This window comes from Hyperolius riggenbachi, chromosome 3 (assembly GCF_040937935.1).
Source record: "Hyperolius riggenbachi isolate aHypRig1 chromosome 3, aHypRig1.pri, whole genome shotgun sequence".
Classification (NCBI taxonomy): Eukaryota; Metazoa; Chordata; class Amphibia; order Anura; family Hyperoliidae; genus Hyperolius; species Hyperolius riggenbachi.
Genome location: NC_090648.1, coordinates 46,681,460 through 46,701,909, shown reverse-complemented (window position 1 = coordinate 46,701,909; position 20,450 = coordinate 46,681,460). Strand labels below are relative to the sequence as shown.

The 20,450-nt window shown below is 43.3% G+C and overlaps 1 protein-coding gene across 1 annotated transcript in view; it reads left to right on the top strand.

Moving 5' to 3' along the window:
• The window catches only part of LOC137560949 (mucin-3A-like), a 31,259-nt gene extending 12,225 nt beyond the window's left edge, over positions 1–19,034 (top strand). Inside the window, exons 7-12 of the mRNA XM_068272137.1 lie at positions 2,179–2,238; positions 3,829–4,000; positions 10,354–10,515; positions 10,641–10,750; positions 13,086–13,231; positions 18,875–19,034. Of these exons, the coding sequence (XP_068128238.1) occupies positions 2,179–2,238; positions 3,829–4,000; positions 10,354–10,515; positions 10,641–10,750; positions 13,086–13,231; positions 18,875–18,910 (686 nt within the window). The 3' untranslated portion in view covers positions 18,911–19,034. The remainder of the gene's footprint in view (positions 1–2,178; positions 2,239–3,828; positions 4,001–10,353; positions 10,516–10,640; positions 10,751–13,085; positions 13,232–18,874) is intronic.
• The last annotated feature ends 1,416 nt before the right edge of the window (positions 19,035–20,450 follow it).

Genomic DNA, 20,450 nt, shown 5'->3' with positions numbered 1-20,450 from the left:
TGCCGCGCTAGACCGGGGCCGGCGGTGGAGAACGGCAGATGGGAGGACGCCGCCGTGGGACATTACCGCTGCAGGGGGCTGATAGACGCCCAAGGTAAGTGTCTGGTTTCCTCCTCAGAAACGCCTAACAGAACTCCTTTAAAGGGAACCTAAAGTAAGAGGGATAAGGTATTGTTTTAAGGGGAATAAATATGTCAGCCTTCATATACTTCAGGTTCCCTTTAAAATGCATTGCAACAACATATAGTGGAATGTAATACATTATTTGAGATACCCAATTTCAGATTAATTTTCCTGGTTTCAGCATCACAAACCCCATTTATATCTAACGGTATATATTGCTGTATATTTGGTATGTAACCCCATCCTCCCAGTTAGCCTAGGCTATTTAGTTATGCAGCCTACTGCCCCAGAACATTCTGGGGATAAGGTGTTGTTTGTGCTCATTTCGGGAAACACACAAGAACAAACATTCCATGGTGATGCACCTGCCATCAGTTAAGGAGTTGCCACCTGTCATAATTGTAATAATGTAGATCAGAGAGAGGAGAGATTTTACAGTGGGAAAGAATATCAATGAATATTCTTAAACATAAGCAATTTTAATCATTAAGGGACATTCAATAAAGTTCCTCTTAAAGAGACTCTGTAACAAAATTTGAGCCTTATTTCTTCTATCCTATAAGTTCCTATACCTGTTCTAATTTGCTCTGGCTTACTGCAGCATTTTCTAGTTGCACTGTCTCTGTAATAAATCTTATCTTCTTTCCTCTGTCGGCTCTGTCAGGCTCAGGCTGGAATGTGTAGAATGTGCAGCACTACTTGTGATAGGCAGAAGCTTTACACACCCTCTCCAAGCTCTCCTCTCAGCCTCCTAACACTCTGGTTAGCAGCCATGTCTTTTGTTTGTAAACACTGCCTAAAACTGGCAATTACAAGCCAGGATTGCAGCAGAGGGTGGCAGAAACAGCACAGAGGGGCCCAGGAGAACATAATGAATAGAATGGTATACTATTTACTGTAAAACATTTTAGAGTACAGATTATCTTTAAAGAGACTCCGTAACAAAAATTGCATCCTGTTTTTTATCATCCTACAAGTTCCAAAAGCTATTTTAAGGTGTTCTGGCTTACTGCAGCACGTTCTACTATCACCATCTCTGTAATAAATCAACTTATCTCTCTCTTGTCAGACTTGTCAGCCTGTGTCTGGAAGGCTGCCAAGTTCTTCAGTGTTGTGGTTCTGTGATGCATCTCCCTCCTCCAGGCCCCTCTCTGCACACTGCCTGTGTATTATTTAGATTAGAGCAGCTTCTCTCTTCTCTCTTATATTTTATAAGCTGGATAAATCCTCCTCTGAGCTGGCTGGGCTTTCACATACTGAGGAATTCTATACAGTCAGAGCTGTCTGCACTCTGCAGGAAGAAACACCCGGACACTTCAGTGGAAGATAGCTGCAGGGGGAAAGAAACACACAAATGATCTATTGAGATTCAAAAGGAAGGATGTATACAGCCTGCTTGTGTATGGATGTATTTTCTATGTGTGGACATACTGTACATCAACCTACTTCCTGTTTTGGTGGCCATTTTGTTTGTTTATAAACAAACTTTTAAAAACTGTTTTTAACCACTTTTAATGCGGCGAGGAGCGGCGAAATTGTGACAGAGGGTAATAGGAGATGTCCCCTAACGCCTAGGTTCTCAACGTGTGGTACGCGTACCCCAGGGGGTACTCCTGATGGTTGCAGGGGGTACTCGGACTTGATATACTTAACCAAGATGAACAAATTTAGAGTTTTAGAAAATGATAAATATTATTTAAACAACACCAAATTAGTATTTTAGCTAATTTAAAAGCAATAGTAAATGCTTGGAAATAGTTTAGAACCAATTATCATGTACTATGATTAAATATCTATTTGTCAAGGGGTATGTGTGATAATGTTTACTATGCTAGGGGGTACTTGGTGAGTACAGGGTTTTAAAAGGGGTACATACCAATAAAATGTTGAGAAACACTGCCCTAACGCACTGGTATGTTTACTTTTGTGCGATTTTAACAATACAGATTCTCTTTAAAGTTTATGCCAGACTTTACCAAAAGTGTGGTACAAATGTCTTTATCAATGACTCACTTGCTGAAACAGTGCTGTTGTTTTCCTACATTTATTTACCAGGGCTGTGTGTTGATGAAGTTGAAGATGCCTATGTCAACCTTCAGCCTCCAACGGAAGAAGGCAAGTCATGATTTTATTAAGAATACAGAGAAGGAACTAATACATAGAGGTTTACACTGGCTATTGAACAAGCACATCACATACTGTACATGTACCTTTATCTGTTGTCTGAGGTTCCATTCATATTTCTAGTCCTACCTAATAAAACCTAAGTGTCTCTGCGTCCCATGCCCGTGTGTGTGTGTGTGTCCCTGCGTTTGCGCTACTGTGCATGTGCCGAAGGGACAGCCGTTTTTGGACAGGAGCAGGACAGCCAGAGGGTGGCGGGGAGGAGCGCTGACAGGTGGCGGTGGTGACAGACCTAGAGCCCGTTATTAAAGGGGCTAAGGTCACTAGTATGCTATCAATCTTCACACTGCCAAGTGAACGATGAAAAAGTCTTTGAGGTTGCTTATCTCGATGCTAATTCATTGGACTGGATACTTGGCCACAGGGCTAGATTTTCCATGAGGCACTGTAGGCGCATGCCTATAGGCGCCTGATGATGAAAAGACAGCTCACTTTCCCCCTTGCTTTTTGCACAGGTAAACTTAGAACCAATGTTAATCAACTGGCTAGTGCACATTTGAATGTGTTTTCCCCTTGCAGATAAAAACAGTAGTGAAGCATTCTCTCTAGCGATTACATTCGCTTCTGTGATAAAACGTTTATGTTTTCACACATACAGACGCACATGGTGTGCAGAAAGCGCATATAGAAAACAGACAGACGAGTGTACTCCCAGCCTCAGCTTATTACACTCACTCTGTCCATCTAATCCATCTTGACTTTTAGAATGTCTCTGCTAAATTATATACTTAGCTGTGCTTTACTGCTTTAAAGGGAATCTGGGTGGTTTAACTTACCTGGGGCTTCTTCCAGCCCCCTGAAGTCTTCTTGGTCTCTCGTCATCATTCTGCTAGTCATCCGCTGTCCCCCTCTGAACGTTACATTCACATCCCCATGCCGTGGTAGCATTCTACACTTGTGCAGTAATTAAACATTGCTACTGCACATGCGCAGAATGCTCCCGGCCACGAGCGGCAATCAAGAAGACACGCAGCCAGCCCTGGTTATTTTTCACTGTGTGCAGCCAGCCAATCAAAATGCGGGGGACTGAAGCCTCATGGTTATTGGCTCGCTGCACACAGTGCATGGCACTTGCAAACTAACCAGGAAGTGAGTGGAGGAGATGCAGGCATCGGGAGCAGGTAATGTATACGCTTCTGCTGCGCTGAATGATCTGCATATTATTGTACAGGACTGCCTCCCAGCCACCCTCTTAGCTCCAGGCCCACAATGTACAGGGCCAGGCCTCCTACATCACGTCCTACCCCCCCTTCATAATGGTCTCTGCAAAGGGGCCAACAGATCTCTGCAGGAGGGCCTGTTCCGGCATAGTTACTCCCTTGGTCTTCATTCTTCTTCACCCATCATCATCTAAAACCTCTTTGTAACCTCTGCTGCCATTTCTTTAGTGTATGGTGGCTTTACCATTGTATATTTTCTGTAAGAGAATTCCACATGTTCTTATTGTATCTCCACTTTTCATTTATTTTAATTAAATTAAAGTTTTTTTTTTCTAAATATAATTTTTTACTTTTTTTCTAGAAATCTGTAGGCAAAATATCCCTCTTGGTTTTGAACGTTATTACACTCCAGTTTTGACGAATGAAGGTCTGACTTGTGTGTCCTTCTGCAACGTATTGTCCGGAAACAAGTATCTAAATTGTCACATTGGCAAATGTCAGCTACAAAACAATAACACTGGTCCGGAATGCTTGTAAGTATATTGTATTGCCATACTGAGAATTTTTAGGAGGAAACAGAGAGTAGGACATAGAAACAATACAATATAAATAAACATTTTTTTGAGCCATGTTACTTTGAAACCATACATATTAAAGGACCACTATTGTGGAAAAGTGTAAAATTTAAAATAATGTAAACACATTCAAATAAGAAGTACATCTCTCCTACAGTAAAATGTGCTATAAATTACTTTTCTCCTGCTGTCATTTACAGTAGGTAGTAGAAATCTGACAGGTTTTGGACCAGCTCATCTCCTCATGGGGGGGTTCTCAAGGTTTCAATTATTTTTAAAGCACTTAGGGCTCGTTCACATTAGAGGCGCTTTTGACAAAATTTAAGCACTGGCAATTTTTGAAAATCGCCCAGAAAGCGGCTACACCATGCTTTCCTATGGTGTAATTCAGATTTGGGCGTTCCGTTCGCTTTCTGTTCAGAAAAACGCTGCATGGACCATTTTCGGGGCGATTTGCACTGAATGGAAGGTATAGGAAAAACGCAAAACGTTCACAAAATCGCTTTGTGCAGCTATTGCGTTCACATTTTTAAGAAAAAAATACATTGTATTTATTCCATTCCGGATCAAAGAGTTTACTTCCTGACTTGCGTCAGGGAGTTAATTAAAAAGACTCTCTGGAAAAGTGCTTAGAAAAGAGCTTTTTAACAGAAACACATCGCCCACCCAAGTGCCGGGAAGGGTAAAAAAAAATGTCAAAAAACACCAAACACGAACGCTAACGTGAGCAGAGCACATTGTGAACGAGCCCTAATTGAACATAAGTTGCTCCATCCTTATGGTTCTGTCTATTACCTACTGGAAGTGAAAGCAACATACTGTAGGAGAAAAGTAATTTATGGATCATTTTACTCTGGAAGAAACCTATGTCTTATTTGTATGTGTTTACATTATTTTAAAGAGACTCTGTAACAAAATGTTCAGCCTTATTTCTTCTATCCTATAAGTTCCTATACCTGTTCTAATGTGGTCTGTCTTACTGCAGCCTTTCCTAGTTGCACAGTGCGTGGCTGTATTTTTTCTGTTATCTAATCTAATATTCTTTCCTTTGACGGCTTTGTCGGGCTCAGGCACTCAGGCAGGAATGTGCTGCTCTGCTTGTGATAGGTAGAAGCTATACACACCATCTCCATGTCCCCTGCAGGCTCTGTATGAATCACAGACTGAGCTTCTCTCAGCCTATCACATGTAGATTAGCAGCCATGTTTTTGTTTGTAAACACTGCCTAAAACTGGCAATTACAAGCCAGGATTGCAGGAAGTGGCAGAAACAGCACAGAGGGGCCCAGGAGAACATAATAAATAGAATGGTATGCTTTTTATTGTAAGAATTTTAGAGTACAGATAAGATTCTCTTTAAAGTTTACACTTTTTTACAATAGTGGTCCTTTAAGGCTCATCGATCCTCAAATTAACAGTCGAGAGTATGCGCTCCAACTGGCTGCTGTTGTTCTTCCAGCAGGCTGTTCAATGATTGTGGTGAAGTTTGAAGTCACTCTGAAATAAAGTAAACCGAGGAAATCAGCTACATAATTTGATGTTAACATTTGTAAAAACTATGTGACAAAACAATTTTTGTTCTGGAGAATGACATGCAAATGAGCAGAGTTGCTAAGTGTCATGGGTAAGTCTCCTAGTGTCAGGGCGAGGTCTCTGCTCTTTGACCTTTAAAGCCCCCCTTTTTGGCCTTTGACATGACGGATGGTTTCACTTCGGGCCTCTGGGCACAGGAGCCACTGCACCGTAGTCCCTTGTGGTTGTAACTAAACAGGCTAAAACGCCAAAGTGGAAGATTCTTCCCTGCATGTCACTGGACGCCTATTGGCAGCACCATGTGATCAATTGGGTCAGGTGATAGATATGTAAGTCTCTGATTTGCTAGTTATGATCATGTGCTTAAGCATGATGCTATCAAAGGAAATTGGAGCTTTGAAAATCTATCAGCCAGTCAAACAAATCACATGCTTTTCCATGAGTTCTCCTAGACATTTCTATTGGTGGGCCTTGAGGACGGGGTTGGAGAACACTTAAATTACTTAAATTTTCAGCTACCTATTATTTGTAAAAAAAAAAAAAAAATTAGGAAGTTCAACATTTGTTTCATTTTAGTAATGGCAATTAGTTATGGTAACTACAAGTAGCTACGAGTACATAGCTACTTGTAATTGAAATTTAAATTAGATAGCACTGCCCCAGCAGAGGGGGTTAACTTACCTCTGCCGCCTGTAGCCGATGCCTTCCAGTTGCGGTCCACGTCACTCTACTACTTTCTTCCTCACATCCGGAAGGAAGAAGTAGTGGCAGTCTAGGGACAACTTGTGGAGAAATCATCTAAACTAGGAGTACTGGAGCACCAAGAGGAAATTCACACAAACACGTGGATAACCTAAAGATTAAGGACCCTTAAATCAGGTTCTAAATCATGGTGTATGTAGACAATTTGGGGTAGAAGATCCGGAAGGACTCAGAACCTTCCTGTTTGCTAGGGACCATCTAGTCACAGGAACTTGAGAAATACTGCCAGCAATTTTTGCAAAATAAGGAATGGGGGTCAATCAAACACGAAGCAGGGCACCTTCATAGCAGCAATGCTATGATGTGAGGACACATAAGAGTAATTTGGGGAACCGCCGATTGCCAGACCCCAAATTACACGTCCCTCCGAGTTGCTCGGAGGGGGAATAGTATTTAATGCCACCAGGGATTTCACCAGCAGCAGGGTGAGCTGTCATTCCGCTCTCTCTGTGCCCAACTCACCGGCAGCTTAATAATACATACGCATCAAACAGGCATATAAGTTAGTTCAGTGAACCAGGGTACAGATTACCTCTTACTTTCTGGAGAAGTGTTTCTTGGTTGTTGTTATGCCACAATAGATTGACTCAGCAGGAATAATACATTGAGGGAACCATAGTGACTATCAATAAGATTCAGTTCCAACTTTCCAGTCAAATTTTAAATTACTTAATGAACCAGCAGCTTCTGGACTCGATTGGCTCAGTCTCAGGTTAATGGAAATGTGCACTGAAAGGTGAAATTGAAGCTCAAATGTGTTATGCTGGGAATACACAATAAGATTTTGTGGCAGATAGATGGTTCGATAGATAATTTCCGACACGTCCGATCTGATTTTCGAACGTTTTTCTGATCGATTTCTCATAGAATTAAATGGAAATCGATCAGAAAAATGATCAGAAAATCGATCGGACAGTAAATCTGCTGAGAAATCTCACTGTCTATTCCCAGCATTATATGTATTTGAGTGTTCAGCCCCAGCTGCTTTATCTGCTCTATGGTCTCTGACTCTGGTTAAGGAGTCTATTTGCCTGTTGATGTTGTACTCCCAATAACTGTATACAGAAAAATGTAAATGTCGCATTCCGTGGCTCTAACTAACTGTTGTTACATATACCCCTAGCATAAAAAGTTTTCTGTTCAACTCTCCCCCAGAGCCCTGTATTCACCGGCTTCTAACGCGTAGCCCCACCCCCTTGCAGACGAGTGCCACGGCGTTCTCTGCATTGGAGAGTTCCTGAAAGCTTATGTAATCCGTTTTTTGTTAAAGAAAAGGCAGATACTCACCTAAGGAGGCAGTGCTGCACCGGGGCCACCGGGAGAGGAGAGGGAAGGACTGAGCCTTCCCTCTTCTCTCCCGGTGGCCCCGGTGCTGCGCTGTTTCCTCCATTCTCATCCCACACCGAGGGGACTTTGGAAGTCTTCGGGAGCCGAGTCCTCCCGAATACAGGCGGCGCACACGCGAGTGCGTCATAGAGGGCGGCGCGCGTGCGCAGTGTAGAGCGGCCCGTCTTCTGGAGCACTCGGGCTCCAGAAGCATTTCCAAAGCCTCCCTTCAGCCGGGAGACAGCGGTATTTGACCGAAACGGTCGATTACCGCTACGGGGGAGCTAGGACAGCAGCGGGCACCGGGAGAGGAGAGGGAATGCTCTATGGGACCCAGAGCCTCCCTCTCCTTAGGTGAGTATCTGACTTTTTAAAAAAAAACCCGGTTCCCATTAGCTTTAAAGGTGGCCACTAACAATCCAATTTCATCCAGAAATTCTAATCAGAAGTGAAATCGTTCACTACACCATCAACGAACCAATCTTCGCTTCCTATCTATCGCAACCAACAAGAAAATTAAAATTTTTGTTTGACGAAAATTCAATCGGACGATTATTTTTATAATCATTCGTAATCGATTGTGCCCATCAACAGAGATTATTTACAACCAATCTGATCAGAATTTCTGATCACTCTAACGATTTTTTGCTATAAATTGGACCGTTAGTGGCCACCTTAAGGTGGCCACTAATGATCCAATCTCTAGTAAAAAATCGTTCAAGCAATCAGATAATTCTGATCGGAAGAAAAATCGTTTACTACACCATCAACGAACCAATCTTTGCTTCCTATCTATCACAACCAACAAGAAAATCCAAATTTTGGCTTGACGAAAATCCAATCAGACGATGTTTTTATAATCGTTCGTAATCGATTCATCAACGGAGATTATTTACATCCAATCCGATCAGAATTTCTGATCGAACGATTTTTCACTAGAAATTTTGCTGTTAGTGGCTACCTTTAGAATCTCCTCAGCACTCGTTGGCAAGGAGGCGGGGCTACACACAAAGTTGATGCAAATGGGGAGAGTAAAACAGAAAAGATCCGGTATATTAAAACTTTTTAATGGAATATGTGCCATGGCATCCTATCTATCAACCACAGACTCCACTCCACACTCCCTAGTAGGATAAACGTCACTACTAGTCTTGAAGCTGGAGATGGTGGGCTTCATACATAAGCGGGTCATCACACTGGTCACCAGGGCTTAAAGAGACTCAGAGACAACATAAACTACAGCTCTGAAACTTACCCGGGGCTTCCTGCCGCCCTATAAACATGTGTAAGTCCCACGCCGTCCTCCCGCGGTTTGCTATTCAGCCATGGTGAGCTCCGTTACAAGGCTCAGTGACGTCACTCCGGGTCTACTGCGCATGCTCGGGAGGTCTGCACATGCGCAGTAGACCCTGAATGGCATTGACTGAGGCTCATAATGAAGATCACCACAGTGGAACGGCAGACCATGGGAGGACAGCGTGGAACTTACACATGTTCATGGGGTGGGATGGAGGAAGCCCCGGTAAGTATCAGAGCTGTATTTTATGTTGTTTCCGAGTCTTTTTAAAGAAAACAAGACACAGAACATTTATATCATGCTTTTCTCCTAGCGAACACAAAGCGCCAGAACTGCAGCCACTAGGGCACGCTCTATAGGCAGTGTTGGGAGACTTGCCCAAGGTCTCTTCATTGAACAGGTGCTGGCTTATGGAACAGGAAGAGCTGAGATTCAAACCCTGGTCTCCTGTGTCAGAGGCGTAGCCCTTAACCATTACACTATCCAGCCATAAAAGAATGATAAGTACCATTCATGGCAGCATTTGTGAGTCAGAAAATAAAAGATTGTGGCTTCAATTCACTAAGATCATGCTGTCATGCTGTAGTTAAGTGACCTCCTCTGTAGTTAAGTTACCTCCTCTGTAGTTGTTTTCACACGCAGTTAATTAACAGGCTGTCTTTAACTTTAGAATTCTGTAGTTATTTTAAGGATTGAAGAGCTAACTTAAAGACAGAAGAGTTAACTTTAGGTTTGCCTGAGGTAAAATGTTTCCTGAATACTACATGCCTCATTACCATGGTGACAGCTCTAGAAATGTTATTAAAGACAGAAGATACATTTAGTGAATTGAGGCCAAATGCAGGGTTGAGCAGAAACTACGCCAGTGCGAATTTACGCATCGTATTTCGCATCTACGCATCGTAGTTCATAGGCGAAGTTTCAAACCTACGCTTACGATTTTACGCGTAGCAAAGTACTGTTACGCGTAGCTTACGCCCACTATGCGTAGTTAACATGTGTATTGCGTAGTGAACTACGAATGCATTACTCGCGTCTAATTTTCCGCATGCGATTGTATGCATACAAATTTACGCGTTGGAAAGGGGAATGTACGCATAGAAGGGTTCCCAGTATATGCATTGATAAAGAAATTAATGCGTACAATTTTCTGCATACGGGCATAAGTATCTGCATACACTACGCTTCGCACTACGCGTAATTGCGTATTTTAACGCGTATTCTGCGAAATGCATACGACGCGAATATTTGTTTTCGAAGCCGTAGTTTGGTGAAGCGTAATTGCGTAAAACTACGCGTATTTCCAGCGTAGCGAAGTTGGCTGACTACGACCATCCCTGGCCAAATGTCCAGCAATGTATTTCTATATAGCCATATTTCCTTTATTTCCACAGCTGTCCAGATACAGACATCTACATGTATACGAATACACAATGCCAAGGGAGAGTGCTAAAGGCTGGTGTTTATGGAGGCATTGGAGCAAGCATTGCTTTCCTGTTCATCATTATCATCACCGTGGCCTTCTACTTATACAGAGATAAGCACTTTCGCACCTGGTAAGAATCCTTGCTCATGTTATGTCGTTATATGAGGGGATCCAGCTTCCGGGCGTTATTGTAGTGAATTGTAGCCTAGATTTCATGTTCATGCTAACACTCTTCTGGGTTGGTTGTCTTCACAGGGATCTATTTTTTGATAGTCAGTCATCCGTCTGGTCTGATGAATGTGAAGAATGGAATAAGCAGTCCAAATTTTCTTTCAAAAATGAAGGCCTATGTCTTGACGAGAATGGTAAGCAACAATAAAATGTTTTTTAAAAAGTTGATGTTTCAGAAATGGTAAGGGTTTATCTCCATATATATAGCTTCCAGGAAGCTTAAGGCAATTCTTGAAGGGAATCTGAAGTGCAAATAAACTGATGAGATAATGAATGGTATGTGTAGTGCAGCTAAGAAGAAATAGAACATTAGCAGCACAGATGAGTAGTTGCTAAGATCCTACCAGATCCGGGGCACTTTTAGGCACTCCAGATGGAAAATGGGTGTGGCCATGCACCAGAATGTGAGTGTGGTCATGGGTGGATCCAAATTTACATATACTTAACAGCTTTCTATGTAGCTCTGCCCAGAAAAATGTTGGATGCACACAGCTCCCTGCATGCCCCCACAAAGGCATCACAGCACCCAGCATGGCACCACAGCAACCAATATGCTTATATAGAGGCGCCACCACATACCCCCAACTGATGCACCACAGCTCCCGGCATAACTGTCATTGAGGCACCACAGCTGACTCTGCCTAGGGGACATCTGGTGCACCCCAGAATAGATCCGGGGCACATGCCACTGATCTTTGGGGCTAGCGACGCCCCTGAGTCTCATATTGTTTCCAGTACAGGACGAGCTAAGAAACTTCAGTTGTTGTCTATGCAAAAGAGCTTCTTTGAGCTCTCCGACTAATTAAATAAGAGAGCAATGCTACTTTCTGAAGCACTTATCTTAACCTGTCTCTCGCTGTTTCTTGTTTGTTTAAGGTTTTACTGCCAGGACGTTCAACAGGTCATTAGCTCTGCTCGGTTTCATCATTTAAAATACAGAGTGTAATTTGTAAATTGCAAATATTAGATAATGATGCTAATGAGACGAACTATGTCTCAGGTTTTATACTTACCTGTGGCTTCCTCCAGCTCCCTTGAGGCTGCTCAGTCCCTCGTCATCTCCTTGTGCCACTTCTGTCCCCCGCTGGATGCCCGGTATTCTGACCGAGTCACGCTTTGTCCCTAGCTAGGAGCGTTCTGTGCCTGGGCAGTACTATTTCGCAGACCGCTCCCAGCCGCCGCCTCAAGAGAGCTGGGGGAAGCCCCAGATAAGTAAGGAACCTGAGACATAGTTCATCTCAGGTACACTCTATAGAGCGGCTACTGCAGATGAAAGAGGAGGCTTAAAATGGAAAAAAAAGGGTGTACATGGATGGTACACTTGGCAGAAGGGTCTGCATATGGAAAGGGTGGGTGATGCTGCACATACAAGGGAACCAAAAGAAAGTTGACTAAGGGGTGGAAAAAGTATAAATCCACCCTCTCAAGCATACATTAAGATTATTAGAGAACCATTCTGAGTCTGTCATTTTCATATTGAAAGGCCGCCATACCCCTCATCATGTAGACCCTAAAGAATTTATGAGCACATTTTTATCATTAGTATCACACTCTTCCAGTCTTTCATTAGCAAGGGAAGTGAGATCCGGTGTTAGTCGAGGAGCAGAAATGCAGACATCAAACCAACGAACGTTGATTCCGGTGATGCCTTTAACCTCCTTGCCGGTCTAAAAAATCCAGCAAGGAGGCAGTGCCGCATTTTTTTAATTTTTTTTTTTAAATCATGTAGCGAGCCCAGGGCTCGCTACATGATAGCCGCTGAGTGGCGGCATCCCCCGAGCCCCTCCGATCGCCTTCGGCGATCAGACTATGCAGGAAATCCCGTTGAGAACGGGATTTCCTGCAGGGCTTCACCGGTCGCCATGGCGACGGGGCGGGATGACGTCACCGACGTCATGGACGTCGGGACGTCACAGGGAATCCCGGGCCACCCCTCAGCACTGCCTGACACTGATTGGCCAGGCTGCGCAAGGGGTCTGGAGGGGGGGGTGGCGCGACGTTGCGGATAGCTGCGGATCGCCGGCGAGCGGCGGCGATCGGGTGTTACAAGCAGCTAGCAAAGTGCTAGCTGCTTGTAACAAAAAAAAATTATGCAAATCGGCCCAGTGGGGCCTGAGAAATCCTCCTGCACAGGTTACCCCGAGCTGAGCTCGGGATAACCGGCAAGGAGGTTAATGACTACTGTACATGGTTCAGTGCAAGCTTTCCAAACATTAAGTCTCTTCTCTAGGCATTATACAGAACTGGATCAGAACCGGACAATCACGATACAGTTCTGTATAATGCCTGAAGAAGAAACTTAACATTTCAAAAGCTTGTAATAAACCATGTACATTTCAATAAAGGTATCACCGGGATCAACGTTTGTTGGTCTGCAGTCTTTCACTAGTAATTGTGTTTTATATTGATAGAATGAAAAAGCCAGAGTGACATAAATACTTGTTAACAAATGCTGTATTTATTATTCAGATCTGTACAATAAATCTAAAGCTGGAACAATGGAGGAAGAAGGAGTGTCAGTTGGATTTGGTTTGGAGACGGATACTGGGGCTACAGAATCACACACTTCTGAGACCTTTAAACCCAATTTGGAAAAGGTTAACACCACGGTTATGGTAAAGCCATTTTATTCTCCATTCTCCTTTTCTTTTCCTTTTCTCTTTATCTTCTATGTAGCTATCCCTTCAGACACTGTTATATTGACCTGAGGAAGCGGCTAGTCCCGTGAAACGCATCATCTTTTTAGGTGTCCAATAAATAAATGTTCAAACCTCTGTATGGGTTTATTCCATGTACATCCTATATTGTGGCAGCTCCTCTCACTTCATATAGTCCAAACCCCTCCTACCAGGGGTACTCCCTTTGACAGCACATCCAGTGGTTCCCTTTGTGTTTTTGTGCGCAACTAAGGTTGATTGAACACCCAGATATTCGGGCTCGGTCGGCTCGGCCGAACATGGTCCGGATGTTCGGGATATTTGGCTGAACACTGAGCCTAATGGAAGTCAACGGGGACCCGAGCATGCCTGCCTTGCAGGCCTGAAAAAATGAGGGAAACTTCTGCAAAATGGGTTGGAAATAGTGTGTGTGGGTGTGTGTGTGGGGGGGGGGGGGGGTATTTTACGCATAGATCTTAGGCTCAGAATAAAAGCAGGGACTCATGTTTGCAGAGCAGTGCGCCAATTATACTTGACTGCCAATAAAACACATAAAACATCAAAAAAAAAGGCATACGTGTATGGGGAAAAACTGCACGCTTAAGGCCAATGCAGTTTATTGCCATGCATTGATAAATATAATAGAAATGAGATATTCCTGAAAAGCTGTCCTAGTACCAATGGGACCGGCAACGCTATCCCAGCACACAGGATGGAAGAGGAGGTACAGGAGAGCAAGGCCACGCTTTGTGACACAACCCAGGCCTTGCATGAGGACAAAATGCAGGCTTAAAGCAATGCATTTTGTCACCATGCATTGATAAATATAATAGAAATGAGATATTCCTGAAAAGCTGTCCTAGTACCAATGGGACCGGCAACGCTATCCCAGCACACAGGATGGAAGAGGAGGTACAGGAGTGCAGGGCCACGCTTTGTGACACAGCCCAGGCCTTGCATGAGGACAAAATGCAGGCTTAAAGCAATGCATTTTGTCACCATGCATTGATAAATATAATAGAAATGAGATATTCCTGAAAAGCTGTCCTAGTACCAATGGGACCGGCAACGCTAACCCAGCACACAGGATAGAAGAGGAGGTACAGGAGTGCAGGGCCACGCTTTGTGACACAGCCCAGGCCTTGCATGAGGACAAAATGCAGGCTTAAAGCAATGCATTTTGTCACCATGCATTGATAAATATAATAGAAATGAGATATTCCTGAAAAGCAGTCCTACCAATAGCTGTAGGCATCGGTGTATGGGGAAAAACTGCACGCTTAAGGCCAATGCAGTTTATTGCCATGCATTGATAAATATAATAGAAATGAGATATTCCTGAAAAGCTGTCCTAGTACCAATGGGACCGGCAACACTATCCCAGCACACAGGATGGAAGAGGAGGTACAGGAGAACAAGGCCACGCTTTGTGACACAACTCAGGCCTTGCATGAGGACAAAATGCATGCTTAAAGTGAACCCGAGGTGAGAGTGACATGGAGGCTGCCATATTTATTTTCTTTTAAGCAACACCAGTTGCCCGGTTGTCCTGCAGATCCTCTGCCTCTAATACGTTCAGGCATAGACCCTGAACAACTATGCAGCAGAGTTTCAAATTCTGACAATAATGTCCGACCTGGCAAGATTACCTGCATACTTCTTTCTGGTTTAATTCACACACCATTGCATCCAAATAGATCATTATGGCTGCCAGGTAACTGGTATAGTTTAAAAGAAAATAAATATGGCAACCTTCATCTCATTCTCACCTCAGGTTCACTTTAAACCAATGCATTTTGCCGCCATGCATTGATAAATATTATACAAAGGAGATATTCCTGAAAAGCAGTCCTATTCCTATCTGGGACCGGCAACACAGTTGTTCATGGTGCTGGGTCGGGGGGTGTTGCGAAGTCGGTTCCAATCCATGATTGATTCATTTTTATTTGTGTCAGACGGTCTGCATTTTCTGTGGAGAGGCGCCTATCTGTAATGATGCCTCCGGCAGCACTGAAACAGCGTTCGGACATAACGCTGGCGGCAGGGCAAGCCAGCACCTCTATTGCGTACATTACCAGTTCGTGCCAGGTGTCTAGCTTAGAGACCCAATAATTAAAGGGGACTGATGGATCGTTGAACACGGCTACGCCATCTGACATGTAGTCCTTGACCATCCTCTGCAGGTGAGTGGTGTTGAAGGTGGAACTGTGCGAATGCTGTTCTGTGGGCTGCTGCCTGGGTGTCAGAAAACGTAGCCACTCCTTGGACACTGCCGATACCATTCCCTTGTGGACATTAGCTGCAGCTTGTGTTGTTCTTTTCTCCCCTCCTAGTCCTGGGTTAGTGGAAGTCAGTCTGATCGAAGCTGACTGCCCCGGTACTGCTACATCAGGTACTGGACTATTGCTGGCAAAGGTGTGCTAATATGTGCAGAGTTAAATTCCAGCACGTAGGGACATCACACACCAAGAGATGGTTGGGTAGACTGAATCGCTGCTGCAACTTGGTGAGTGCGGCCGAAGTGGTACTGGATTTGCGAAAATGCTTTGCCACTCGTCGCACCTTCTGCAGAAGATCCACCACGTCTGGGTATGGCCTCAGGAACCGCTGAACCATCAGGTTCAGAACGTGGGCCAGGCAAGGGATATGTCTCAGCTTTGCCAACTGTAACACGCTAATGAGATTGCTCCCATTATCACACACAACCAGGCCTGGTTCCAGGTCCAGCGGTGCCAGCCACAACTGGGTCTGTTCCTGTATTCCCTTCCAAATTTCAGCACCTCTGTGCTGCTTATCTCCAAGGCAGATCAGCTTTAATAAGGCCTGCTTACGCATGGCAACAGCTGTGCTGCACCGCTTCCACGCACCTATTGCTGAGTTAGTGCTGCTGGATGAGGTAGAGTTTCGAGAGGCAGTGGAGGAGAAGGAGCCAGAGAGGTAGGTGCTTGATAGTGGTGCCCAAAAAATTATATGCATCCGTCGATCCGGGCAGTGGGAGAGCAGATTTTAGTACCTAAACACACGATACAACATGTTTTCCAGGGGCTGAGTCACATACAGATGGTCCCAATCATCATCATCATTATCATCATCATCATAGAACTCTTCTCCTGACCCCCTTCCCCCACCACCTCTGCCACCCCAACATCCCCAGACACAGACCCCTCATCGTCCTCAACATTAACTTGGGATGCTAGCCCTAACCCAACCTCCTCCTCCACATCAGGCCCCATCATCTCCCCAATGTCAGCCCTCAATAATCGCCCTGGCGCTGGACCGAGGGACACAACGCTCTCCTCTTGGGAGGGCTGCTGCTGACCACTGGCTGCTGGGGTGGATGTTATAACTTGTGTGGGGCGTTGGCTGTTGCTGCTGTTAGTGCTGCTCACAGCGGAGGTCTGTGAGAAACTCATGATGGGCTCACGAAACGTGGTGAATGAACTGCAGTGGCAGTCTGTCTGTCTGTAAGTAGTAGCGGAAGTGTATGACTGGCTAGCTGAATACAAGTGAGCATTCTGAACCTGCCTGCCTGCACTAAACACACTAATCACGTACTGCTTTTCTATACAACACTAAGCAAGAGTAAAATTCAATAAACGGTGTTTTTTATGGGCACAACTGTTCCCAGCTGGCACTGAAAGTACTGTTTTTTTTAACAACAATGAGCAACAGTAAAATTCAATAAACTGTGTTTTTTATGGTCACAACTGTTCCCAGCTGGCACTGACAGTACTGTTTTTTTTAAACACTAAGCAAGAGAATATTGCAATAAACTGTGTTTTATGGGAGCAAGTTTTCCCAGCTGGCACTGAAATGTATTTTTTTAAACACTAAGCAACAATAAAATTCAATAAACTGGGTTTTTTTATGGGCACAAGTTTCCCCAGCTGGCACTGAAAAGCACTGTTTTTTTCAACACTAAGCAAACGTAAAATGCAATAAACTGTGTTTTTTATGGGCACAAGTTTTCCCAGCTGGCACTGAAAGTACTGGTTTTTATTTACAACAATGATCAACAGTAAAATGCAATAAACTGTGTTTATTTTATGGGGACAACTGATCCCAGCTGGCGCTGAAAGTAGTGTTTTTTTTTCAATACTAAGCAACAGTAAAATGCAATAAACTGTGTTTTTTATGGGTACAACAGATCCCAGCTGGCACTGAAGTACTATTTTTTTTTCAACAATAAGCAACAGTAAAATGCAATAAACTGTGTTTTTTTTATGGGCACAAGTTTTCCCAGCTGGCACTGAAGTACTGAAAGGTGGCTGCTGGCAGTGCCTGCTGGAAGTGGTGAGGCAGGGGCACTGTGGCTGCTGCCAGTGGTGAGGCAGGGGCTCTGTGGCTGCTGCTGGCAGTGGTGAGGCTGGCAGGGGCTCTGTGGCTGCTGCTGGGCCGCTGGCAGTGGTGAGGCTGGCAGAGGCTCTGTGGCTGTGGTGGTGTGAGGCTGGGGTACTGTGGCTGGCCTGGCTGGCCTGGCAGTGCTGGCACCTAACCGCTCAGTGCTACTCCCTACCTACCCGAAGCTAAACCCAAAAACGAATGGTGGCGTGAGCCGCATGTTCGGGTATTTATGTACCCAATCACGTGACCCGCTGGGCCAATCACAGCTATGGTCACAGCCAGCTAGGCTGGTTGACCAAAGCTGGGCAAAAAAGCATCGCCGGCACCTGAAGGCGCCAATAAGCTAGGGGAGGAGACCACGCCATGCGGTGCTCGGCTGAGCTTGAGCCGAACCCGAACGCTCCAATATTCATGGAATAACGAACAGTATCGAACACTGTTCGATCAACACTATGCGTGACCCATAAAATCGGAGGGAAAACTTCAGATCCGCGTGGAGACAGAATTCTCCACATGTTCGTTACAGTGGTTGCCGCCTAATTAGCAACCCTTGTTTGTAAGTAGTATTTTTTTAATGTATGTACTCCTACATCCAGAAATACTATACCATATTGGCGCTCCTGGACCCATATGCTTCCTCACTTTCTCACCTGGGTTTTCTCCTAGGTGATATTTTCACAACTTGTAAATAAAATGCCTTTTTAACCACCAGAAAACAAAAAAATACTAAAATTGATTTAGATAGAACATTTTCACCTACTTTTTGGTACTTTTTGAATTGCAAAGTGCTCACAAAATGGTCCACAAAACGGTGCTAACTATTAGCACAGGCGTGCTAAACAATTAGCATGCGAAGTGGCACACGCGGACATTTGCGCACGCTAACACGGTGTTTTGTGCACGATAGGGTGCGCAAATGTCTGCGTTGTCGCGCCAAAAGTCCGCACGTGGCACTTCATGTGCTGTTTAGCACGCCCATGCTAACAGTTAGCATCATTTTGTGAATTAAGCCCATAGAGTCCATATCTTATCCGAAATTGGAAGCTTTCTGTTGTATACATGCTGATATAAGCTTGTTACCGTAGCTAAAAAACAAAGCAAAAAAAAACCAAAAAAAAACAGACCAGGTAAAAAGAAAAAAAGGTGGGATATATATGAATCTGTTTTAGAAAAAAAAATTAAAAAATGTGAGGGGATGCTACAGCCCCTGACAAACATCTAATATTTCTGACTCATCTTCTGCTTTTTTCTACTCAGGTGAATCTTCCACGTCCAAAATCCATTAATCCGTAACAGATTCTCATCTCAACGTCAACTCAGGTCAACAGTCTCTGAAGACAAAGGAATATGAGACGTAACTTGCAATAGGACTAGAAAATGCCTGCTATTTTTCTGTGTTTACATTGACTTGCATTAAAGAGACACTGAAGCGAAAAAAAAATTATGATATAGTGAATTGATTGTGTACTATGAATAATTACTAGAAGATTAGCAGCAAAGAAAATATTCTCATACTTTTATTTTCAGGTATAAAGGGCTTGATTCACAAAAGAGTGCTAACTGTTAGCACGGCCGTTTTCGCAAACGCGAATTTTCCCGCGAAATCGATATTGTTTTCACGCGAAAATTCGCGTTTGCTCGCGAAAACGTTATCGCTTCGCGCGAAAATTCGCGATCGCGCGCTATGCGAAAATTCACGCGAAAATGGCCGTGCTAACAGTTAGCACTCTTTTGTGAATCAAGCCCATAGTGTTTTTTCTAACATTGCATCATTCTCTAATATGTGCAGATTACACAACACTCAGCTTTCAAAATGATTCTTTCAGAGCAGTCTGTGAAGTAATGACCTCTCCTCTAGCAGAGGAAAAGTAAACAGTTCACTTACAGTTGAGATAATAAAAGTCAGATAACACTACTAACTTAGTTGGAGAGCTTAATGGATTGTTTGCATAGAGATAACAACTGGAGTTCCTTAGCTCTTCCTGTACTGGAAACAATTAGACTGATGTATCTGATCTTAATGTTTTATTTCTTAGCTGTACTACACATACAAATCATAATATCATAATTTTTTTTTTCGCTTCAGTGTCTCTTTAAACGCAATTTGCACATTACACACACACAAAAAAAGCAAGACTGCGGCATGATTTGAAAACAAAGAAAAATCACCAATGTTCAAATCAAATGGGATGCCAATAAAATATGTTAGATGTGCAATATACGCAAAAGTATAATACATAAATAAATGTCCTTTCAAATAAGAGGAAGTTGTATTTTAACTTATTAATATATTATCAATTACGTTTATATAAAATGAATTATGTAACTGTTTAAGAAATGTTATTTTTTTTTAAAGAAATGTATAAAGTAACATATTACTCAACTGTATTGAAGTGTGTCACTATTTAAATGACGTTATTTTTTAAGGGGAAAGAATCTCTGAATTGTAATGAAATATAACTATTTAAAAAAAAATTGAATTGAAGACTATATATTTTGAGACTAACTTATAAGTGTCTTGTAACAAACATAAAACCACTTTCAAAATGTTATCAAAAAATAAATAAATAAAATAAAAAAATAAAAAATCTCTCTTTTTGTTCTTTTACTATAGCTGAAACCTCTTCTTTCTTCATTCAAGATAAAAAAAAAATCCTTAAAGTGACTCTGCAGCAAGAGGAATTTGGAGGCTGCCATATTTGTTTCCTTTTAAATAATGCCGTCCTGCTGATTAGCAGTGCCTGAAGAACAAGTATGTGACCAGTGTAGTCAGATGTTAGTCAGGGCACTTGATCTGCATTCTCCTTATGAGTCAGTAGCTTATCAAAAACAG